This window comes from Gossypium hirsutum, chromosome A07 (genome assembly GCF_007990345.1).
Source record: "Gossypium hirsutum isolate 1008001.06 chromosome A07, Gossypium_hirsutum_v2.1, whole genome shotgun sequence".
Lineage (NCBI taxonomy): Eukaryota > Viridiplantae > Streptophyta > Magnoliopsida > Malvales > Malvaceae > Gossypium > Gossypium hirsutum.
In genome coordinates this window covers 18,200,885-18,227,175 of record NC_053430.1, presented here as the reverse complement: position 1 = coordinate 18,227,175, position 26,291 = coordinate 18,200,885, and the positions used below count along the sequence as shown (strand labels likewise).

Here is a 26,291-nt window from a genome sequence, read left to right as displayed (position 1 = left end):
CTCTTGCGGTGCCACAGTGTTTAAGAAGCCCTAGGGTTACCTGCTTCCCTTAAGTCCTTTGGGCCTTTTGGGCTGTTTTAGATTTGGGCTTCGGATGTAAATGGGTATAGGGCAGTAGTAGGCTTATGGGGTTATTGGCATTTGGACTGCTAGGTTACAGGTTGTAACCGGTGTAATGGGTCTGAGGTACTTGGGCTTGTGTTTGGGCTCTTGTAAACTGGACTTTATATGGACTGTTAAATAAACAAACATTTATTTATTTATTTATTTAAGGCCCGGTTAAATTTGGGCTATTACACTCATAATGCTCAATTAAGCCACGAGCATCAATAGGAACCTTACTCTTTTTGAACATGATACTTAAGCGATTAGATCAGTCCTATTTTTCATACAGAGTAAGATCAACCTGATTGATGATTTCAGTAATAAATTACTCAGATTTCCTTATGGCATAGTCAATATCCAGGCACCCTAATTGGAGAAGAATACTCTCATTCCAAGACTTAAAGTTCTCATTAGTTCATTCAGTTATACCTACTTTATTATCAAACATAATCACAAGTTGTAAAACTACAAAATAAATGAACATACATGCTTAACAAAAATTTGAGGGCAAACATAAATCATAACCTACCAATGCAAATTATGTAAATAATGAATCTAGTGACATAAAAATTGTCTGTAGGTTAAATTTTTAATTCAATTAGATTCATTTTATGATAGAATTATTTATTATCCTTTTAATAAAAAAATATTAAATTCAATTTCATAATTCCTGTGGGTAATTATGAAAATCATTTAATAATTTTATCTTAATAAATTATGTAATGAGATTTAATACCTATGCTTTCCAAATGTGATTTTTAACATTAATAATTTTATTTAACTAAATATGTTGTGGATAGTCTTTAACTAAATAAAATTATGAAAATCACTTAGTTAGATATTAATCCTTAAACTTTATTCAAGATTGTTGCTAAGCCGTTATGCAACAACTAATATCTATAAACCTTATGAGATCCTTACTATAATAAATAGTTCCATTTAGTTAAAGTTGTTGTGACTAATTCTCTAATTAAATAAAATCATTTGGATCCCTAAACATATATTTTATAGTTTTATTGTTAAATACCTTATGTAATGAGTCTAAAAATTTTATGCACCTAAAAATGTATGTAACTAATAACCACATAATTTACATACAACCATTTACTTTAGGCGCATAAAAAATATTCAAACAACAAATTTCTAAAATTTTTCACTAAATTTTTATAATAAAAATAATTTTAGAAATTTCACATTGATAAAATCTAACGATTCTGTGCAAAAGTTTGAAATAAAAATTCTCAAAAAAATATTTGAAAATAATTTAATAAATACGGAATTGTTATTTTGAGAAATTGACAAACTTTTAAAACCAGACAAGCCAGAGTTTAAAACATGGCTTTAATACCAAGTGTAAGCACAAATCACGGTTTAAACAATATTAAGTAGCAGAAAGATCAAACAAAAATACCTCCAGCCATTGTCCAAGCAAAATGTCAAAATCAAGACGTTGTAACACCACTTGTTGAGCACGTCAACCAACTGACGAAAACGTCGTATTTAGCTTTATGAAAACACGAAATTTGAAAGACAAAATCGATAAAGCCTTCTAAGCACTCAAAAACCTCACTAAATGGAATTATTTTCTGAAAATGTATTTTTGATACTTAAAAAACTTAAGCTTGGGACACTTATATTGGTGGTTCCCATTAAAAACCACCATCCCACTATCCACATTCACCCACTACCACACAATAAAAGTAGTGGGCAACAAAATAGAAATGGGCAGCAAACGAGGGGTTAAACCCACGAACCATACACGTTTAACACAAATGTCAATGCTTTGTTGTGATTGAAGAAAACCACAGGAGATAATGGTCGCACTAGCGACGACGAATGTTATGAAAGGGAGAAGAAAAGAAGAAAATACAATAAAAAGAATTCACTTGACTCAGAAGAAAAAGTATAAGGACTATTTTTAAAATTTGACCTAAACTTGATAACCAGAGTGGCATATCAACTTACCATTGTAATCATTATAGAGTTTAAAGCCCAAATTTATTTATATTTTATTACTTTTATGTATTTTCATTTTTTTATATTTTTTTTATCTATTATATTTATAAAAATAATAATAAATGAGAGGTTAGAAAAATTACTCAAATAAAATACTATTAAATGTTTAGAGAGTTTTCCCTTAATATTTGATTACTTGTAAATTTTATTTATGTATATTTATGTAAAAAGGAATTTAGGCGAGATTTTAATTCTCAATTACAGTTATAAATTAATTAAAATAGATGAGTTTTAGTCTAATTAGGACTTCTCAAATAGCATAGCCAATGACTTCCTATGAGAGAGGGACTCCCAGGTTGCCACCCTTTGTTCCATTTGGGCTTGTTAGGCCGACTTTATCTGATCCTATTGTCTAACTTTATCTATCTTTATTTAAATAAAAGCAAGCTCATATATTTAATTAACTAAATAATTAAATATTTCTTCAAATTAATTATTAATTTGTATAAAAAAGATTATTAATTAAAATAATTAATTATAATTAAATAATTTATACAATCAATTCTAATTTCGTTAAAATCATGATGATTTTATCATATTAAAATTTATGTACAAACTTATTTAATTATATGTATGAAATTAAATTACAATAACTCCATAATTTAATTTTCACTATTCAATCATTTAACTTATTCGTCTAATTAAATAATAATACAAATAAATTAAATTATTCTTAACTCATCTCTTGCCTTCTCAAGAAAATGCAATTACTGCAAATAGTTATCCATATAATCTGCTTCTCATTCATCATTTTCTCTATTCATTCAAATTTCTTTTATACAATTCAAAATTATTGTGAGTTAGCGGAAGGATCAGATGAACATATAAAATTACATGTTAAAATAATTTGTAATTAAGTTTCGACCCGTTGTCTTTTAATTACAAAATTATTTAATCACGGAGTCAATCAATCTAAAGAACATGAATGAAATCGTATTTATATACTATTACAAAAGCTACTTATTTCAAGCTTTATTCTAATAGCTTTTTCATATGTTCATTACCCTCATAAGATATTTTGATCTCTTCAAGATAACTCCATTCGCCTAATTCGACACCTTTTTATCTCATGGTCACCATTGTATATTCTGCAATGAAAATGACCATTACTTATAGCAATAATGATAAAAATCATTTCTCTTAGCAAATGACTCATAACCATGTTTCATTTTCATAATCCATGTTAATGAGAGGATATCATTTATTAATTTTATTGAGCTATGATTCTACTATCATGAGTGAAATCATGTCATGCCAAAAACCTTGTGGATTCACAAAAGTGCACCTTCAAAAGCCTTAGTTCATTAGCCCACATATCGTGCCAAAGTCTCACTTGCCTCCCATCTCTAATTTTCCACCTTACATTCTACCGCAATGTGCTATATACACTTGCTAATGATTGCCAAGCATATGAACAATTAACTCGTTCTATAATTATCGAACAATACTCGTGCATTTTATACTTCCCTTACAAGACTCAGACCCACAAATCCTCTTCCTGATTTAAAAGACCTATAACCAGTTTCAACAAAAAAGACTCATTTTGTAACCTTAGATTTCGCAACCCCAGCCTTCCATCAGCAACAGTTTGACAGTAGGTATCCCATCTAACAAATGAAATCTGTTGGTTCTCAGCTATCGATCCCCGAATAAAGCCTCGGACCACCCATTCTATCTTATTAACAATACCCATATGAAGCAAGATAGTTTGCATAAAATAACTAGGAACCACAATAAGCACAAACTTAGCAAAGGTCACCCATCCCACCATTAACAACAATTTCGAATCAAAACTATTGAGTTTACCTCATATTTTATCCAGTAGAAATGTAAACGTACCCTTGGTTATCCTTTTATGGAGATAAATTTATCATATTTGGCGACTAACGGGATTCTTTGGGAATCTGGATAAAAGGAGCAGAAGTGAGTCTTGGGAATTACTTAGACGATTGGGTCAAGACCAAATTGCCCTTTGGGTTATGTTAGGGAATTTTAATGAAATCACGAACTCTTTTGAAAAAAAAAGGTGGCCAGCTAAAAGCTGAATGTCAAATGAATGGTTTCTGAACGACGCTAGAAGATTGCGGGCTCAATGATTTAGGTTATATTGGTAGGTGGTTTACGTGGGAGCGAGGAAGATTTTTGTCCAAAAACATAAGGGAGAGATTGGATCAAGGAGTTACATCTTTGAATTGGGTGAATCTTTGTCTAAGCTACCAAATAGAACATTTGAGTCATTCTTTCTCAAATTATTGTTTTCTTTTACTGGATACCATGGGAAGATGGAGAAGTGATCCGTGTAATAAAGATAAACTTTTTTTATTTGAGGCCAAATGGTGTTTAGAGAATTCTTTTGAGAAGGAGATAAAGAGAAATTGGGCTGATATTTCAGGAAGTATCCCAGATAAGCTTGAGAGAATGGGCCAGCAGCTCTAGAAGTGGAGTAAATCCAGAAGTAGAGAGCAAAAGAAGAATCATGTGGATTTAGAAGAAAGACTAAACTATCTTTATAATTGGGAACCAACTGATGAGATCCTAGCCGAAATTACAAATGTTCAATTGGGGCTTAATTTGGAGGCTGATCAAGAAGAAATTTTTTGGGAGCAATGAACCCGCATCAATTGGCTGAAAATGGAAACAGAAATACCATTTATTTTCATAAAGTAGCTGTTCAATGTCAGCTTCGTGGTCGAATCAAAGGGTTAGAAGGGGAGAATGGCACAATGACTACCACGACTGAAGAGATGTTAAAGCTTGCTTCAGATTTTTTTGGTAATTTATTTTTGGCTTCAGATATGGGTACAGATGAGCGTTTATTTGATTTAGTAGAGAAAAGAGTTACTGCAAATATGAATAATAATTTGCTTCAGCAATTTACTAGGGAGGATATTACCTATGCTGTTAAGACAATAGCGCCTTTGAAAGCCCTTGGCATTGATGGCTTTCCCGCAATCTTTTTCCAAAGGTATTGGCATATTATTGAACCGGAATTTCTAGTTATTGTTTATCTATTTTGAATGGTGAATCTGAAATAGGAGAGATTAATAAAACTTGTATTGTTTTGATACCTAAAGTTGAAAACCCAAAAAACCTTTCACAATTTAGACCCATAAGTCTTTGTAACGTAGTTTACAAAATTATTGCGAAAGTCTTGGTGAATCGTATGAGTGCAATTTTGGGAAATTGTATTAATGAAGCTCAAGGGGCTTTCATCCCAGGAAGACATATTTCGGATAATGTGCTGATTGCTTATGAGGTCATTCATTCTCTGAAAATGAAGAAGAAAGGAAAGAAAGGGAATTTTACGCTTATGCTCGATATGAGAAAAGCGTACGATCGTGTTGAATAGGATTTTTGGTTGGAATGATGACTCATTTGGGTTATCATGCTGATTAGATTGTTCTTGTCGAAACCATCTTTAAATTTTAAAAAATGGGCGATCGACTTTGAAAAAGGAAATACGGAGTCACCACCAATCTTTTGTTTTGGTGTGATTGGATCACTTTAATAAAATATTTTACTCCATTTAAACCGATTTTGGCCTACGTAAATTTGAGGAAACAGGTTCGGGAGTCGGTTACGCATGAGGAAGGATTAACACCCTCACTACGCCCAAAATTGGAACCAAATTGATTAAATACTGTCCTTATGTTTGAGATTTAAAAATGTTTTTGAAATGTGATTGCTTTAAAAACATTTTAATAGTCCAAGTTGGTCGTCAAAATTCTCTTGTTTCGGAGGAATACAGCATCACATCCAACACGATAGGACACGATCCTTTATGCCCTCGAAAACATGATAAATTTCGACTTCCAAAAGTTCATATGTTGAAAACCACAAAAGGATGCCCAATTATTTAGTCCAACGAAAAAAAAACAAAACCCAGCACAGTAGGGCACGATTCCTCGAATTTCTAGACATTGGGCATTGCCTTATTTTAGAATTTAGAGAACATGAGTGAAATTCTAAAGGAATATTCGGTTATTTCGAACAAACAGGAGATCGCAACCCAGCACGATAGGGCACGATTCCCTGAATTGCCAAACATCGAGTATTACCTTCGTTTTGAAGAGTTTTTAAAGACATGAGTGAAATTCCAAAGGAATATTCGATTGTTTTGAACAAACAGGAAATCGCAACCCAGCACGACAGGGCACGATTCCCCGAATTGCCAAACATCGAGTATTACCTTCGTTTTGAAGAGTTTTTAAAGACATGAGTGAAGTTCCAAAGGAATATTCGATTGTTTTGAACGAACGGGAAATCGCAACCCAGCACGATAGGGCACGATTTCCCGAATTGCCAAACATCGAACATTTCCTTCGCTTTTAAGAATTTTTAAATGAATAACTATAAAACTAGCTTAAAACGCATTAATTTTACTTGAAATAAGATGGTATAATTAATTTTAAAGAGTTGGACCTTATAAAATAACATTTCGTAAACCAAAAAGAGCATGGGATAATATATGCATGTATAAAATACGACAATGGATGAATGAAGATAATATAACTTATTTAATCAACTAACAAAACAATTAACTATAATTAATTTAAAAATTATAACTCAATGTTCAAGCATGTATGGAGAATAATTGATATAACAATAAGATGAATAAATAATACGAAACGATAATATATATGGCATAATATAAGACAATCAATGCAAGATGTAAAAAAAAATAGCAATTTGAAGCCAATGTGATATAAGACATTTAAAATAAGGACGAATAAATGAACACATAATTTATACAATATACGAATTGTTGAATTTAAAACTATTTGTAAAAAACAACCTAGAGATATATATTTTATTATTAAAATATAGGTTATGAAATGAATATTTTAATCGAATAACATACAAAACATTAAAGAATATTGGTTTAAAATTGACAATTTATATATAATATAAAAAATTTAAATTATGTACAAAATATGAAAAGATTATAAAAATGTATAGTGAAATATAATCCTAGAAACATAATAGATTTACAAATCATATATACATAAATAACTTGAAAAATAATTATTTGCAAAAACATGGAAATACATACAAGATTAAATTAATTTTATTATAAATTATATATAATAGATTTAAGAACATACTTATATATATAAAGAAAATTATATGTAGAAAATACACAAATTTAGTAATGTTTATATCAAATATACGTACTAATGTATATGTATAAAAATAAATTCAACTAAAGTATAAAGCACGTGGTTTCCTTTCAAACAACAAATATATATCTATTAAAATATGTAAAATAATTCAAAAACAATTATATGTATGAAATAATATAATGTTGATAATATACATAGAATAAAATTAATTTTATTATAAAGTATATATGTATGCATAATAATGTATAAAAACATTTACATAAAATAGTATCCAAAATGTGAAAATACAATTACCCAAATTAAAATAAATGAGTAAGCAAATGATACAAATAATATAATTAATACAAACATTACAAATGACATCAATGGTATGATAAAAATAATTTTTTTTTTAAAAATAATTACTAAAGTAACTTAAAATGTACAAGTAAATAAGCCCGAATTAAACAAAAAACTATAAAATGAATCTAAACAAATTACCTAATTGAAATCAAAGTAAAATAAAAAGGATAATTTACAATAAAATAAACTACTAATAATAAAATAAGGACCCATGTATAACACGCGTGAATTCATAGGTACCAAGACTGAAATTATCCCTGATCCCGAAACACTGCATTGAGACGTGGGCTAAAATGTAAAAACATACAAATTTTAGGGAACATTTAAAAAATAAACAAAGTACAAACAGAAACCAATTGAAAATTGGCGCGAAAGAGGAGGACCAAATGCGCCATTAACCCATTTGAAACAAAAGAATGCAGATCCAATCTTTTGGATTGGGTCAACACGCGTGGGTCCCCTCCTTTAAACTCCATCATTTCCAAATCTGATGCTAAACTTTAATTCTTATTTATTTCCTTTTCAAAACTCAGCAAACCTTTCACTTTTTTTTAAAAAAACAGAAGCTTTAACCCCTCTCCCTAGGGTTTGATTCAACATGCAGCCGCCTAAACCATCATTTATTTGATGGCTTCGGCGCGCCAATGGCGACCGGACCTTGTCAACGGAGGACACGCCCACGGAGATCGGGTAAGCGCACTCCTTCTCCCTTTTCTTATTTTTTTTAAAGAAAAAATCTTATGCTATTCTACCAAAAAACAAAGCAAAATCTGATGAAAAAATAAAATAAAATAAAGAAAACAACCCTAGCCCGAATCTCCATATTTCCGAGACATGAGGGCTTTCATCGGTGTTGTTTCAAACAGGCCTTTCGTTTTCCATGCAAAAAAAATCACAAGAAGATCGAAAATAAAGGAGAAAAAAAATCTGAAATCACCTTTCAATGACTTTTTTGATTTCTTTTTGCTATTCAGTATGCGTGTATCTATATTGCCTATTGCGCGTATATTGTCTCTATTTTCGTAACCTTTACAGAGATTAAGAACTATGGCTTTATAGCCGAAAAGAAAAAAAGAAAAAGGAAAATAAATTAAAAATACAATTTTCATTCCCTTCTATTTGCTGTTCTGCTGTTTTTTATTTGTATTTGCTGCCGTGTTCGTCCTTCTTGCAGGTACAGGGTACGTTAGCATCGTACGGAGGCTGTGCTGGTGCTGGCGCGGGCGTGGCTGCTGGAGGGTACGGAGCGAGGCTGGGGGTTGTACGGCGCCTGGAGGCTGCGGTACTAAGCAAGGGCTAGGGTTTCTGAACTTTGGTTTAGGTATTGGGCCTATTGGGCCGTCTGGATTTTGGGTTAGACATTAGTTTGGGCTTTGATTGGTTATTGGTTTATAAAATGACACTTAATTATTGGGTTTTTTATTTTTTTGGTTTATTTTTTTGTCTTGTTTTGTGTTTGCATAGGCCCGGACCAAAATTGGTCATTACAATTCTCATCATGAGATGTGTTTGATCTGTCTCCTATTCTATGAGTCTTAATGGATCAAACAGTGAGTAGCTCTCACCTTCAAGAGGTTTAAGATAGGGCAATCCACTCAACCCTTATCTCTTTTTAATATGTGCTAAGGGTTTTTCTACACTCCTTAATGAAGTAAAACATAAAGATTTGATGAGGGGTGCTCCTATTGGAAGGGAAAGATTTTTGATCAATCACTTATTCTTTGCGGATGACTACATTCTTTTTAGAGACGCTTCAAACAAAGGACTAGTGTGGTTCAAGATGTTATTCAAGAGTATGAGATGGTTTCGGGTCAGCAGTTGAATTTTGACAATCACTTATCTATTTTGAGGCTAATGTGGATACAAATGTTAAAAAAAACCATAATCAAATTACTGGGTGTTAGGGTGGCTTCAAATCTTGAGAAGTATTTAGGGTTGCCTATGATGGTCGGACAAAAAAAAACTTGGGCTTTTGCTAACTTTATTCGCTGGTTTAGAAGACGAACAAAGGTTAGAGTTTGCGCTATTTATCTATGGGGGGAAAGGTCTTTGTTAAGTCGATTTTACAAGCTATACCAGTTTACGTTATGCAATATTTTGCCCTGCCGAAAACGTTCTGTCAAAAAATTGAAGGCATAATGAATAAGTTTTGGTGGTTTAATAATAAATCAGTTAAGGGCATCCATTGGAGTAACTGGGATGCTTTGTGCAACCCGAAAAGTGTTGGTGGGTTGGGTTTTAAAAATCTAGTTTTGTTTAATAAGGCCTTATTAGCAAAACAAGCTTGGCGTCTTTTATTACAGCCCAATTATCTTTTAGCCAAAGTTTTAAAAGCCTGTTATTATCCTTTTTCAAATATATTATCAGCAAAAATTGGCTCTTACCCATTGTTTACCTGGAGAAGCATTTGTAGTGCTAGGGATTTGATTGCAGATGGGATACTGTGGCGAATTGGTAATGGTGCTAGTATAAATATATGGAATGATCCTTAGCTACCTGGAGCAAGGAACAACAAATTATCAGCTCAAAAAATTAATTCGAACTGGACGTCAGTGAATTAGTTGATTGAGGCTGAGACCAATACCTGGAACAAGGATCTAGTTTACAATATTGTTGATGATGATAATGCAACTCGTATTTTCTCCATTTCGATATCTGAGGCTAAATCGGAGGATATAATAGTCTAGAAACATGAAGGCACTGGGGAATATTCAGTGAAGAGTGGGTATCGGGTCCTAGTTACAGAACATTTACAGAATTCTAACTACTTCTCCCCTAATGTTGAGGCTTACAAGGGTTTTTACAAATCTTTTTATCCTATGCACATCCCAGCAAAAATAAAAATACATATTTGGAGATTGTTTAATAATTTTTTGCCTCATTTCTGTAATTTGTTTCAAAGAACTTTAAGGGTTGAAGTCGACTATCCCCTCTGCAAGGCAGCTCCAAAGGATTCTAACCACCTACTACGGTCTTGTGGTATATTACAGTAGGTATGGGCTTTTTTCAAGTAAAAATTGATCCAATCGATAGTATTTCAAGTTGCAAAACTCGTTTTGTTAACACTTTCTCTGCAGCAGATAAACAAAACAGACAACTTATTGCAATTTCTCTATGGGCTCTCTGGTATAAAAGAAATAAGTTGATTCATGAAGGAGTTAAATTTTCTTTGCAGGAACTACTAGGATTCGTTCGAGGATATGGTCAAGAAATAAGATTAAGCCAAGAGAATCTGAGAGGTTTTTATAGATCTCTATCGAAAGAACTATGGAATCCCCCAGACGTTTGTTTTATTAAACTCAACTTTGACGCAACTTTTTAAAATGATTCTAGAACTTCTACAACAGCAGTACAAGCTAGGGATTCTGAAGGAGAAGTTGTAGGGGTAGAAACTTATCTTTTTGAGGATGTTGTCAACGCTTTTGTGGCTGAAGCAAGAGCGTGTGAAAGGGCTATCCTCTTTGCGGTAAAAATGGGTTTCCGGCGTCTGCTCATGGAAGGGGATTCCCTGTCGATTATCAAAAATCTCAAGACAAAGGGGGAAGACAGATCGATTCTTAGACTGATTATACATCATATTCGTATACTAAAAAAAAAATTTGAAGATGTATCTTACCTTTTTGTTCCCTGACTGGTCAATGGAGCGACTTATACTTTGGATTTGGAAGGAAGAAGAAGACAACTTTCTGGTATCTGGGTTGATGGGGTTCCGGAATCAGTAAGGACGATGGTGGAAAAGGATCGGATCACTTGGAACCAGAATTGCCAAGCTTCTTTCTAGATTTGCTTTGAAGATGGAGTGGGTTCTTTGAATCTCCATAGTTGGACTCAAAGCTTTTGGATTTTCTTCATTTGTGCTCATCTCAAAAACGTTTTTGCTACACAAGGTGAAGAAAGATATTCGGCTGGTATTTTGATTGTGGATCGTTTTTTGGTATTGCCTTATGGTGGTTTTCTCCTTTGCATTTTGGTTTTGTTTTTTCCTATGTACGGTTTCATTGTTTGGCCGTTTGGTCTGCTATTGTTTCTGTCTTTTCAATTTACTTTTGTTGTGACTTTTGTTTTTCTCCACCTTGAGCCGTGTGCTTCAATAAATATCAGTTTTTTATAATATAAAAAATTATCATATTTCTTTATTTTCTTTTTTTCATTGAAACATTCATTTTGATTATTATTTTTATATGCTTTCTAATACTACTTATAACCCTTAAACCTTTAAATGGAATAAATAGAAGAATAATATGAGCTTAAGTGCTCCAAACCACGTTTTTTTATTGTTACAAGAGTAACGGTAGCAATTGAGTTAGCATATGCATAAATTTATGGCAAAAATAACTTTTTTGGCCCTCCAACTTAAAAAAAAAGTCATTTTAGCTCTTGAACTTGCATTTTTTTTCAAATAACCCTATACTGGATGGAAATGTTAACATTTCTTAACTTTGCTAACATGGCATACATGTGGATTCCACGTGGATGACATGTCAACATTTATTTAATTTTTTAAAATTTAAAAAAAGGAAAAATATTTTTATATTTTTTAATAATTTTAATAAATTTTAATTTTTAAAAATAAAATTTTGAATTTTTAAAATTTTTAAAATTTAATTAAATATTAACATGTTATCCATGTAGCAATCGACGTGTATGCCACATTAGCAAAGTTAAAAAAGTCATCTTTTCCATCCATTTTGGATGATTTAGCACAAAATGCAAGTTCAAGGACTAAAAACGGTGAAAAAATAAATTGAGTGCTAAAAATAACTTTTTTTATAAAGTTGGAGGGTCAAAAAAATTATTAACCTAAATTTATTATCTAGAGCTATTTTTTAAACTTTTGATTATATTTAAAAATATATAATTAATGCATTCTATTGAGTATAATAAAAATAATATATTAAAAATAATATTTAAATAATAAAAATAATATATTAAATATAATATTTAAAAAATAATTAAATCAAATAAATACAATAATAAAACATGCTTAAGCACACTTCAATCCAAGTCTTCCTTATTGTTGAAATAATAATTCTACCAACTTAGGATGTGTTTGATAAATCATTAAAAAAATTTATTTTCAATAAAATAAAAAAATTTAACATTTAATATTTTAAATGTATTTGATAATTATTTTAATTTTTTAGTTAATATAAAATTTTCAAAAAAACAAGTGTTGAATAAGATAAGTAAATAGGTACATACTTATCACTTAATGTAGAAAATATTAAGATAATTTTTATTTTATTAAAAAATAAAAATAAATTATATTTTAAAAAAATTATATATTCAAATTGCAATATTTATTTATCCAAAATTATCTAAACTAATATAAAATATTATATTAATAAGATTAAAAGTAAAAAATAAATAATTTCTTAAAGATATGTATTTACTTTCATTAAACAACATAATTATATTCAGTACTTCTATTTACTAATTTATCAAATAATTTTCTAATATAAATTCAATACTTTTCAAATTCGATATTAAAAATTCAGTATTTATTTTTTTAATTTATGATACACACCTTTAATTAATTTATATATGCATTTGTTATCTAGTGCTATTTTTTTAAGAAAATATAATTAATGCATTCTATTTAATTTAATAAATATAATATTAAAAACAATAATTAGATAAATTTTACATTGATGCTTATAGATATCCTTGATTTTAAAAAAATGTGGGGATTTCAATGTTAATTATCTGCCTTGAAAGAGTTGACTTCCAAAGCATCTCTGGGCTTATGGGCATTTCCTTTTTCTTACAAAACCCAAAGCAGTTCTTGAACTCTATTCTCAAAGTATCCCATGTAATACAACGAAGGTCATGCAATTTTTTATAAATTTAGAATTTAATATTTTTATTTTTATTTTCAAGAATTTAATTTTATATTTTAGATTTTAAAATTGAAGTTCAATTGTAGGTGTGACATTTTAAAATAATAATAAAAACTCATTTGACAGCAATGTAACTAAAAAATAAAATTGTGACGAAACTCAATTTAATAAAATAATTTAAAAAATGTTAAAAGTTAGACCTAAATTTTAAAATTAAAAAATAAAGAAACTAAATTATTAAAAATAAAAAAATACAAAACTAAATTTTTAATTTACAAAAAATGCAAGAAGTTACAGCATAGAACAAATCTCCCTATGTTCCTCCAATAATAATTAATAATTAATACACTAAATTATTGCACACTCCAATTACTAGTTTATTCACTCAATTTTAAAAATTTTCGAGTTAGTCATTAAATTTATTGATATTTGATATTTTAATCACTTCTATGTTAAATTATTAAAAAGAATGTTAAGGTGAATATTTTTAATTGCATAATAACAAAATTGACCCTCTATTGTTTGCATGAATTAACAAATTTAACCTTTAACTTTACACATTCTGTCCATTCTAAAAAAATTAAAAAAAATTAAAATGAAAAAATACATAAAAATTTTATAAGAAATAAGAAATAAGAAATATATATAATTTAAAATTTGCGCAAATCATCATACAGGCCAAAAATATATGTTATTTTATTAAGAAAAAAAGAAAAAGCAACCAAACTACCTAAAAACTGGCCTAGCTGAAGTTAAACCATCAAATCATCATCATGTAGGAAACCAAAAGACGACGGAGTAAAATCAGTGGCAATAGTTTCCAATCTATCACCATCTCTATTTCAACCTCCCAACTTGGGCATAACAATTTCCAAACAGCTCCAAGGACAGTGTTGGCTGGCATCAAGACGGTCTAAGCTTAAGGATTATTTGTCGGCCACCCACCTTCCAAGCTTGATCCAATCCATTACAAAACCCAATATTTCTTGCAAAATCCCATTCGAGTCCCTAATGACACCAGCTGAAGTAGTTGTTGCAATTCCAACTTTAGGGGCACCATCAACAGTAATTTTCCATGTTTTCAAAAACACCTTAGTTGGTAGAAATGTAATAAATGAGTAATTGATTGGAATATGTTAAAGAACAAATAAGGAATAATTGAAAATGTCATTTTTACCCTTGTTTTTAATTATAAAATATTAAAACTTATATACTAATTCTAAAATATTATTAAAAATGTTATTTTAAATAATAATATATTAAAATTATATAAAAAATTCATATTAAAATGATATAATAATAACATATAATATATTTAATAGTATAGTAAAGTATAAAAATGTATTTAAATTATAATAATATTTATGAGTTAGGAATGGCCTATGAGTAGTTTTAAGCATTGAATTAAAAAAAATAGAAATAATCAAAATCTATATTGAAATTGTTCAAAAAAAATTACTAATATATATATATTAAAGTGAAATCTTTCATTAGAAATAGAGTTATTAAAAGCAAGCAAATAGTTTTAAAAAAGAAGCCAAGCAATTAATAAAAAAGAAGCATAATTTAATTTTTTTAAAAAGAAATTAACAATAATCATGTAAGAGTGTTATAGAAAATTTCATAACCCGAAATTCAACTCAGTCTTGTGACCTAGAATCCGACCCATAACTAACATTCTCACAATCTCACGAGGTGAACACAATAGAATGCCTCGCGAGGTAAACATGCAAGTACTCCTCGCAATGGAATGCCTCGCAAAGGAGACATACGAATACTCCTCGCAACTTTGTGAGGTGAGACACACGAACACGTATGATGATACTTTGGTGTGAATCTTGTCAGAAAGACACATATAAGATATGTGTCGAATATAAAAGAGGGTCGTGTTGTCCTAAATTATATGCATGGCACCTAATTATCCCTTAAAATGTCACACCAAGGAAATCGTGCCTTATAAATAAAGAAGAATCGCTTCCTAGAGGAGGTAGAAAAACAAACCTCAACAAGAGTAAAAGACATCTCATCCTTCTACTACTTATGAGACCAATCATTTTAATTTCCTTCTTTTTTTTAGTGTCCTCTATTGCCCCAACTTCTAGTCATCTCAAAAAACTTTTCTTCTTTTTTTTTTCTGTTCCAGTTCTATTTTTGTTTTAGGTTTGGGCTACAGTTGAATAATGTTGAACATTTGTTCGGAAATTAGTGAAATCTTGAAGGGTATTTTGAGAATATATCATTTTTGTCTATTATTTGATAGCATTGAATGGCTATTCTTTATGTGGGGGTCGAAATAAAAATGCTTGAGCAGAGCCTGGATTCTATTCAATTGAATAGCAGATCCCATGAACCAAATGGAGGAATAAGGAATATAGCCAAATTATGTGCTATTCGGTTAGCAACCAAACACACTGAAAGTCAATTGGCCAAGATAAGCAATCTATGCTTCTCTGTGTTCTCGATGCTTATATTTACAACATTGCCATCACTTACCAACCCTCAACTCCAAGTTTAGAGCCAGTTCCATCGTTAACCAAGCTCTTCACTCAAACTTAAAATGCCACTTTCAAAATCGACTGTAACACCCTACGCTTGGTATAAAAGACAAGTAGATGTAAAACGCCTTACTCATTGCTAAAACAATGCAAAACCATCATGCAAACATAACTCAAGAAATTTCAAATTAAAATTTGGTAAAGGATGTTTCATATGTATAAAGGTCAATATGGACAAAATCGAACTCAAAAGGGCCTAAACATGATGTTCCAAGGTCAAAGATAGTCGATAGGAGACCAAGTTACTAATTATGGGGTAAAATATTAAAATATAATGTCATGGATATAACCCCTCTTTTCAATTTTAGCTTTGAAGTTTTAGGTCTCGAGATTTCGAAACCATGTCACGAGATATGGGAATGCATGTTCAGACAACTTTTATTCTTCTTATCTCGAGACTTATTCGTCTTGTCTCAAGACATCAACCCAAAAATGCAAAAAAAAAAAAACAATTTAAGTCATGCAATCATGTCTCAAAACACCCCTAAACAATATAGACAAAAAACCAAAAATATGCTACCAAATTTGACATATAAAAATAAGTCCAAAGCATATAAATCCTTCACCATGGCATACTAAATCAAAACTTGACTATATAAATAAATTTAAAAGCATAAAACTATGAAACAAATTCATTAAAAACTAAACATCCAAATCAAAATCATAAGAGCATCATAGGTGCCAAAAGTACTAAATAAATTGTAATTAAGGCAACATGACCCAAAACAACAAAAAGATTCATATGACAATACATGCCCAAAACCTAAAGAATAGTCCAAAACGACATTACAAAAGAAAAGATTGGCTGAGACTTTAGAGAGTGATATTTCTCAACGCAGGGAAAATGTTCACAAACCTCTTGAACTTGTATAAAGAACACAAATCAGACTTTGTGGTGCATAACAAATTTCCCATATACCAAATGTTTAAGCTAAAATAAAAGTATGCTAAACAAGGAACGTTATATAATCTCATAGCATTATTAAGTAAGAGCTTAAGGTACACTTATAACATAATAACACATATTGCATTAATTAATATCACTACTTTCCACATTCCATTTCATAGCACCATTGTGTACATAATTGCATTACAATATTGAATCAAGCATAAACATTAAGTACTATTAGAGTTGTATGACCCAAATTCTAAAAGATTGCTTGCAAGTCAAGTTAAACAAAATATATATTTTTTCTTGAAGATTTAATATTTATTAGTATAATATTTTTAGTATTTATTAGCATAGTTTATTTGACCTACTAATTTAGCCTATAAATAGGTTCTTTTACAACCTTAGAAAATACACGCATTAGAGATTAGAACTCATAACACATTTAGAGAATTTTGTGTTTACGTTTTGAGAGTTCTTTGTTTTTGGGTTTTCGAGGTTTAGTTTTTATCTCCATCTTTTGTACTCTTTGTTATTTTGCTATTATAATAAAATTATTTTTACCCGTGATTTTTTATCATTTTAGAGGGATTTTTTCACATTAAATTTATGTATTCAATTTTTTAATTTATTCTGTTATTTTTTTCTTGTTGCTTAATCGAGTCGATCTTAACAAGTGGTATCAGAGCTAGTTCAATTTTTATAGATCAACCCGTTCAGAGATAGTAACAACGAGGTTTGAAATTGAGAAGTTTGATGGTAAGACAAATTTCAATCTATGACAAGTTCGGATGATGGCAATTCTAGTTCAAACCGGATTGAAAAAGGTTGTTACCGGGAAAAAATCTAAGAATCTAAATCAAATAGAACGGGAAGAACTTGATGAAAAAACCTTGTCTGCAATCCAATTGTGCCTCGCGAATACGGTATTGCAAGAGGTATTGATGGAGAAGACCTCATCTGCCTTGTGAAAAAGGTTAGAATATCTTTATGCGACTAAGTCTCTGGCTAACCGTTTAGTGTTGAGACAACGTCTATTTACGTTTCGCATGAACGAATATAGCTTTTTAGAGATCACATCAATCAATTCATTACTCTTTTAAATGATTTAAAGAACGTCGAGGTTCATATTAACGATGAAGATCAGGCTATGTTATTATTGTGCTATTTACCCCATTCATACAAGTTTTTTAGGGAAACCCTGATTTATGGCAGAGACAAACTCTTGTTTGAAGATGTGAAGGGTCATTTGTTGAGTAGAGACAAACTCGATAATGAGTTTGGTTTGGATAGCAAGGCAGATAGGCAAGCTTCCGTTTTAGTAGCATCAAAGAAACGAGACAAAAAGTGTCATTATTATAAAAAGTTAAGTCACGTCAAAGTAGATTGTTATAAACTACGAAATAAAAAAGCTGCTAAGAGTAACGAGAAAGATGTAACTTGTGCTAATTTGGCTAACGAAAGCGGTAATGATTTCTTGTTAGTGTCAATGAGTGATAACTCTAAGCTCGCATCCGAGTGGTTCCTAGATTCGGGATGTTCTTTCCACATGTGTCCCAATAGAGAATGGTTTTCCATATACAGTTTGGTTGAAGGTGGAGTTGTGCGTATAGGAAATGATTCATCTTATAAGGTATTTGGTATTGGTACTGTTAAAATTAGGATACACGATGGGACGATTAGGACACTTTTAGATGTTAGGTATGTACTTGATTTATGAAAGAATCTCATCTTCTTGAGTATTTAGACTTGAAAGGATACAGAATCAACATCGAGTCAAGCGACATTAAAGTATCTTGTGGAGCTCTCATTTTGTTAAAGGGTAAAAGAACTGGCAGTCTTTATATTCTGGAAGGTTCCACAATGAACGGTGAAATCAAATGTCCCTCGTTCATTACGGAGTCGAAGTCAACTCGTTTGGAGCGAAGGCAACTTGGTCATAGAAGGGAAAAAGGTATGACCATTTCTTTTAAGAGAGGTTCTCTTTTGGATGCAGGTTTTGAAAAGTTAGGGCACTTTGTTTGTGAAAATTAGACCTAGGTTAGTTTTGATTTGGCAGTGCACAAGTCTAAGCACAGATTCGACTCAGTTAATTCCCTGCATAGTTCAAGATATGCCCGTGGCGGGCTTTGGCAAAGATGGGTTGTAAGAATTCGTGTCAAGGTGGAGATTGTTAGAGTTGTGTAACCCAAATTTTAAGAGATTGTTTGCAAGTCAAGTTAAACAAAATATATTTTCTTTCTAGAAGATTTAGTATTTATTAGTATAGTATTTTTAGCATTTATTAGCATAGTTTATTTGACCTACTAATTTAGCCTATAAATAGGTTCTTTTACAACCATAGAAAATACACCCATTAGAGATTAGAACTCATAACACATTTACAGAAATTTGTGTTTACGTTTTGAAGGTTCTTTGTTTTCGGGTTTTTGAGTTTAGTTTTTATCTCCATCTTTTGTACTCTTCGTTCTTTTGTCATTATAGTAAAATTATCTTTGTCCGTAGTTTTTTTATCATTTTTGGAAGGGTTTTTTCACGTTAAATTTGTATGTTCAATTTCTCAATTTATTTCATTATTTTTTTTCTTGTTGCTTAATCGGGTCGATCCCAACAATTACATTTTTCATATCAAGAAGTTCATTAGCATTCTTATTAAAGCATTGCTTAAAATAATCAAATTTAAAATTATAAATGAATATACAAATATACAATCAAATCCTCGAGAAATGGTGCATAAGTACTGTGATAAGGTATACTACAACGAAATCTTCTATGCATGTATAACACAACTTAAATCTCCAAGAGCACTACAAAACAAATCTTTTTAAGTGCACTAAATTACAATTAAAATCACTCCTAAATCTATTGAAATACTGCAATTTAACAAAGCTAAGAAGTATTTTCGCTTCTCATAAAGCGCACAAAAGCACTCAACCTTTTAATCCAAACTTTCCAATGTTTCACCTAAGATTTAAAAAGTTAAAAACATACATCTTAAATCTCTCTTAAAAACAACTAATTTAGATATAAAACTTCTTAACTCGCTTTCTCATTCTAGAAATCTCTCTAATATCATCAACGCAAATTTTAATTTTTTTGTTCAACCTAATAAAAATCTAATATTCAAATTAAATACTAAAAATAAATAAATACAAGCTTAAATAATAAGTTAATCCACGACTATTAAAGCAATATGATTCTCTTCCCTCAAGTTCAAAAAAACAAATGAACAATGCATTAACTCCAAACAGTAGTGAATTTTGAGAAAAAACTTGATATATATCTAAGTGTTGACTTTCATGATTAAGATTAAGTTTTCCTTTTCAAAAAAGAATTTGACATTAGGATTAAATTGTTTAGGATTACTTTTTCACCTATTAATATTCAATACTTATTTAATCACCATTCACAACTTAATTTTTACATTTAATAAAATAATAATAATAATAACCCAACCTTTTTGGTCAAAATTAAATGCTTAACACCCATATTTAGTAGGTTAAACTCCTGAGAGATACATTTGTTTCTTTTACAAAGAACTTGAGACCAATTTGAACTAAATGAATTTTTTTTTCTACTTATCAGTAATCTAGGGCTTAAAAAAATGGCAATTGACTTTGGGAAATGTTTTTTGAAGATGCACATTTTCATAATATCTATATAATTATATATCAGATTGTTGCCACGTATCAATGTTTCCTTTCATTCTTTTACATTGTAAAATGGTTAAATTATAGTTTAGATCCCTCTATAATGTTTAAATTTATTATTTAATTTCTAACATAAATTTAGTCTCTATATTTTTATAATGTTACTAATTCATCCAAATATTAAAATATTGCCTAGGCATGTATAATGTGAATGTCTTTTAAGAGTCATAAAAATTGACATGTTGCTTTCCTTCTTGTTTAAGTTTGCGTTGCATTTTTTACATTATAAAACAATGATCAAATTTCAATTTTAGCTCTTAAGTTTTGCTCAACTTGAGATTTAATTTATACAAATTAGTTTCTAACATAATTTAGTCCCTATACATATATAATATCATTACTTAGTCTAAATAGTTAATATTGATAACTATTTCAATCAAAATGTTGATGTTCTTTTTTCTTAAAAGTACTATTCCAAGTTCGAATTGTGTTTTTAAGGAAAAATATCCTAATAAGTATTTACAACGTTATTTATATTGTTACGTGATTATCAAGTGAATTTTTTGTAAATTTCAAAATGGCACACCATATAATTTAATAGAAGAATTTTAATGGTGGTAATAATTGGATCCGAATTTTTAAACCCAAGAATTAGATAGGCTAATTTTTTTTTTAAAATACAAGTATGTAACTACATTTTAAATGTATAGAATGTATAGAGACTTAAACATATTTATTTAGATACAAAATAAAAGTTAGAGAATTATAAAAAGAAGTTTAATCAACAAATATTGAATATATCGTATACTCAAAGAAATAATGTAAATTCAAATCTTAAAATTATTTAAGTATAATAAAAACTTAAAAAAATATTTAAATAAAATAATAATGCTATTTTAAAAAAAAAGTAATTTAGCCAATCTATTTAATAAGCTATTGTTAGGGTATTAAACACTTATTGTGAAAAGGGGAGAAAGGTCCCTAGTGAGGGGGTTGGGTTTAGATGACTTGTAAAAATTTAATACTAACACATAAACTAATGTTATCTTTTTGCATTATTTGTTTGATTTCTTTACAATAGATCCATTATTTTGTCCCCTCACCAATAAAATGAATTTTGATTTTACGTGATTATTCACCACATAAATTTAGTGTACTAAAAACAAATTGCCATCATTTCATTAGATTACAACTAATATTTTTAAGGCCCATTCTTGATTTTTTTTATGTATAATATTATCATAAAAAATTCCCAACATCATCATATGATTATTATGTATTCAGTCGATAAAAAATAAAAAAAATTTACAGTTATTTCATTAATTTATATAAAAGAAAAAGAATTGATATAATTTAATCAAATAATTTTATAAAAAAAACAATTTAACCAAATAATAATATATGTATAACAAAATAATTTGATATAATTTAATCAAGTAAAAGCATCTTTGTATATAGGGTGGGTTACATTTCGATAATTTGGCCACCCAATTATATTTTTCATTTTATTTTAATCAGCTGATGTGAACTTCTTTTATTGGTTTAGTAACAAAAGTAATCCTTTAATGTTTAAACATTCTATCAATTTGATCCTAAATATAAAAAATTAACAAATTTAGCCTTCAATATTTACAAAATTTATCATTTTAGTTTAATTTTAAATAAATAAATAAATAAACTTGGCTCTCAATATTTATAAAATCTGTCAATTTAATCCTAACTCTAAAAATTAAAAAAATATTTAAAAAAAATATTTTTAGTCATTTATAACTAATTAGCTAACCCATGTGAGATATTAAAATAAGAAAAAAAGTACCCTCTTTTAAATCACTTGCAACAATTTTTTTTACTATAATTTAAGCTTTACACTAGACTAAACCAATTAATTTGGAAATTATCTGAAATAATTAGTTGCATTATTACCCAAACATATAACGTTTTTAATGTTTTTATTTTCTTTTGGATCTTAGTTTTTTTGGGTGTGTTTTATCTCAATTTTTTAGAGTTATTTTACAAGTGACTCAAAAGAGGGTACTATTTTTCTTATTTTAATATCTCACATGGGTTAGTTATAAGAATGGCAAAAAAAAAACTCAAATTTGTGGGCTCCGAGCCGATTCGACCCTATAGGGTTGAATTTTTTTATTGAATTTGGGGGTTGGGACGGGTTATTTTTAAAAATAGTTGTATTGAGTCGAATTTAGAATGAAACCACCCCGCCCCATCCTAAGATATTTATGAAATTACCCTTAATACATATTTAATATTAATTAAATTAAAAAATCCCCAAAATTTATTACTTCTAGGTCTCATTCTACCACCTCCATGCTAATCCCCTTTCACCCATATAAGGTTATTTCTCTCATTTTCCATTTTCTTAATTTAATAATTTATTAAAGGAACCTTTGTTCCTTCTTTTTTTTCACTGTTGTAATCGGAGCATGTATGTAAATATGTATTAGCACACAACTCCATAGATAAATCATTAGGTAAATCTAATAAAATGGTGTTAAAACTTTTCATTTTTTAAAAAAACTTAATTAATAATAATTTTACAAAAAATTAAAAATAAAAAAATAAACGGGTCAAAAGGGATTGGAGTCAAGTATACTATTAATTTTGGGTCAGGGTCAGGGTTCAGGTTTGGAGCGGCGTAATTTTTTTTAAAGTCAAGGTCAAGTCGGAGCGGGCAAAAACCGCCCCACTCATTACCATCACTAGTTAGTCAAAGGTTATAAAGGGCTAAAAATATATTTTTTTAAAAATTTTAGAATTGAGACTAAATTGAAAGATTTTGTAAATGTTGAGAGTTTGAATTTATTGAATTTTTTAGAATTAGAACTAAAATGACAAATTTTGCAAACATTGAGGCAAAATTTGTTGAATTTTTTATATTTAGGATTAACTTGATAGAATGTATAACATTAGAGGGCCAATTTTGTTACTAAACCAATAAAAAAAAGAACCCATATAAGCTCAGAGTGACTAAAATGTTTAAATTTGAAAAGTTTAGTGACTAAATTGAAAAAATCAATAATTGGATGACCATTCATAGAAAAATAATTTCCAGCATATAAGAGAAAAATTTAACAATAGAGGGACCGAAATGCAAATTTAATCAACTTGGTAATTAATAATAGTAATTAGAAAATAATGACAGGTAAAATAGAAGGGCTTAACCAGGGCTTTTCATTTTTGTTCTGAAACTTGTATGTTTTTTTAGAATACTTTCTCTCACATATTAATAATATTGACTGTAGTAGTATTTCGTTTTTGGTGTCTGAGCATCATCAGGCTCATTTGCCTCTCGTCTACCCATGACTCCCCAGCCCCACCCTCATCGGCGTCAGAGCTGCCGTCTGTCTTCCTGTCACCGCCACCCTGCCACCGCGCCCCTCACGGGCTTCTGCGCATCATGTCTCCGGGAACGCCTCGCAGGAATCCAAAACGACTCTCCTACCACAACCCCAACTTCCTCAACCACCTCCTCCACCTCCCAGTTCCGCCGCTGTAAATCCTGCTCCGGCGGCCCTGACCCATCCTCCTCTGCCGCCTCCGAACCCCGCCGTAAATCTTGCGACGTTAGGGCTCACAGTACTCTGCACGATCTTTTCGCCGTCGACGACAAAATGAAAACCCTCAATGTCGACCTCCCTTGTTCGAAAGTTGAAGTTTTTCAAAGCTTTGAAGGAGGAGGAGAAGAAGAAGAGGAAGGGGAGTTAAAAACGATGAAGGAATTCATAGATCTTGAATGTGGAAGCAAAAAAACTTCGGGGAAATCTTTATGGGAAGCAGCTTCGGTTTTTAGCAAGAAATTGAGGAAATGGAGAAAAAAACAGAGCAAAAAGGAGAAAAGCGAGGGTTTGGTTCTTGAGAAGGCAAACAGAAGGGGATTAAGAGATACCCAATCGGAGATCGGGGAATATGGGTTGTTTGGAAGAAGATCCTGTGATACTGATCCTAGATTATCAGTTGATTTTGGCCGTTTATCCGTCGATGAGCCAAGGTTTTCCATGGATGAGCCAAGGGCTTCTTGGGATGGTTATTTGATTGGAAAACAGAACCCTAGGGTCAACGAGGAACCAAGTGTTGGGGAAGAAAGATTGAGTGTTGTAAAAGAGGAAGAAAGGATTAGCCCTGGTGGGTCAGCTCAAACGAGAGACTATTACGCGGATTCTTTGACTAGAAGGAGAAGAAGTTTTGACCGTTCTTCTTCCAACAGAAGGATAAGTTTCGGGGAAGCTGAGGAATTTAAGTCTTCCATTTCTAATGCTAAAGTGTCACCCGAGACTGTTGGGCTGTTTCATGGGGCGAAACTGTTGGTTACTGAGAAGGAATTGAGGGATTCCAATTGGTATTCTAATATGGAATCTGCTTCTAAAGATGTTGAACTTGTCGCTAATGGAGGGGTTGCTCAAAAAGTGTTTAACATGAAGAAGGCAAGGGGCTGGAAAAATGTGTGGAGTATGTGGGGTTTGATACATAGGCGAAAACAAAGTGATTTCGGAGATGAGGATAGGAGTATTGGAGGAGATGTAGGTAATGGGAGGCTAACTGAGTCGTTGCACAAGCTTAGAAGGGTGGCTAATGGAGATGAATGTAAAGGTGTTAGAGGAAATATGGGTGAAGGAACACTTGCTGACTCTTTGGAAAAGCTGACTAGGTTTGCCAATGGAGATGAAAGTAAAGCTATAAGAGGAAATGTGGCCGCTGGGACATTGGCAGAGTCCTTGCACAAGTTAAGAAGGGTGGCCGACAGAGTCGAAAATGGGAATGCTGTAAGGGAGAAGCTTCTGCGGAGCTATAGTGTTAGTGCTCGCCATTCGGTTGACGGATCATCTTTCTATGGAGGGAGTGTGATCGATCCTAAAGGCAATGGTCCAAAGAGAAGGGATAATCATATGTTGCACAAGAATAGGAGTGTCAGGTATTCTCCTAACAACCTTGACAATGGTCTATTGCGGTTCTACTTGACACCATTGAGGAGTTATCGGAGAAGCAAATCTGGAAGAAGTAGGCTAAGAAACTCGAACTCTGTAGGTGGTAGTATACTGTAATGGCGCTTACCAATAAGATAACTACGTTGTAAAAACATTTATGAATGTGTTTCTCCATGTTCTATAGATATATAACAAAAAAAAAAAAGAAAGCACCACATCATATGGTCTTCTTTGTTGTGCTAGGCATATGTTCTAATAACGCGGCAATGAAAAAAAATGGTACAATATCTTGATATTGTTAGTATAGCAAAAATTGTTGCAGAATTGTAGCTTAGCACTCACAAGAAATGAATCGCTTTGTTTTTCTCTTATTTGATCATTGCACGTCTTCTGCTTGTAATTATACAAGTTAATGCATCTTGACTTCTTCATGCTTCATTGGACCTATACTGAAACTGGTTTGTCTTAGTGGAGCTGTCATATTCAACTGTTGCAATAAGTGGAGTTACTGTAGGATATTCAACATGTTATGGCTTTTGCTAATAGTGTCTTGCATGTATAATTTGTGATCACTAGTTTCATGAACAAGTTTAATAGATCCCGTAAAAAGAAATAATTATCTTGTTAATTGTATCACTTAAATCCTAGACTTATTTTTAGATATTAGTCAACATTGCCCATTAATGATGTTATTACAGTTATAAGGACTGCTGACCTTTCATTACTATAAAAGCAACCGCTGTAACAGCTAAGCCGACATCACCATCCAATTGGGCTTGGGTTGTTTTCAAGCAGAGCATTGTATTTAAGCCATGGTCTTTGTAGACTATA

General features: G+C 30.8%; 1 protein-coding gene and 2 long non-coding RNA genes across 6 annotated transcripts; 2 read left to right on the top strand and 1 right to left on the bottom strand.

Annotated features, from left to right (window-relative positions):
• Positions 1–7,728: 7,728 nt before the first annotated feature.
• LOC107960044 (uncharacterized) lies at positions 7,729–9,008 on the top strand. The gene is made up of 2 exons (XR_001701062.2): positions 7,729–8,276; positions 8,761–9,008. It is a non-coding gene; the product is annotated as an uncharacterized lncRNA (long non-coding RNA).
• Positions 8,497–11,701, bottom strand: LOC107960043 (uncharacterized). Of its 4 annotated transcripts, none has more exons than XR_001701060.2 (4): positions 11,203–11,701; positions 10,171–11,112; positions 9,971–10,082; positions 8,497–9,702 (listed from the first exon to the last, which is right to left on the bottom strand). It is a non-coding gene; the product is annotated as an uncharacterized lncRNA (long non-coding RNA). The 4 variants fall into 4 exon arrangements; XR_001701059.2 differs by having other exon boundaries at positions 9,982–10,082; XR_001701058.2 differs by having other exon boundaries at positions 8,497–10,082.
• An 11,874-nt stretch (positions 11,702–23,575) lies between these two features.
• Positions 23,576–25,831, top strand: LOC107960041 (protein OCTOPUS). The gene has a single exon (XM_016896246.2). The coding sequence runs from the start codon at positions 23,838–23,840 to the stop codon at positions 25,575–25,577; it is 1,740 nt and encodes a 579-aa protein (XP_016751735.1). The 5' UTR covers positions 23,576–23,837; the 3' UTR covers positions 25,578–25,831.
• Positions 25,832–26,291: the final 460 nt, after the last annotated feature.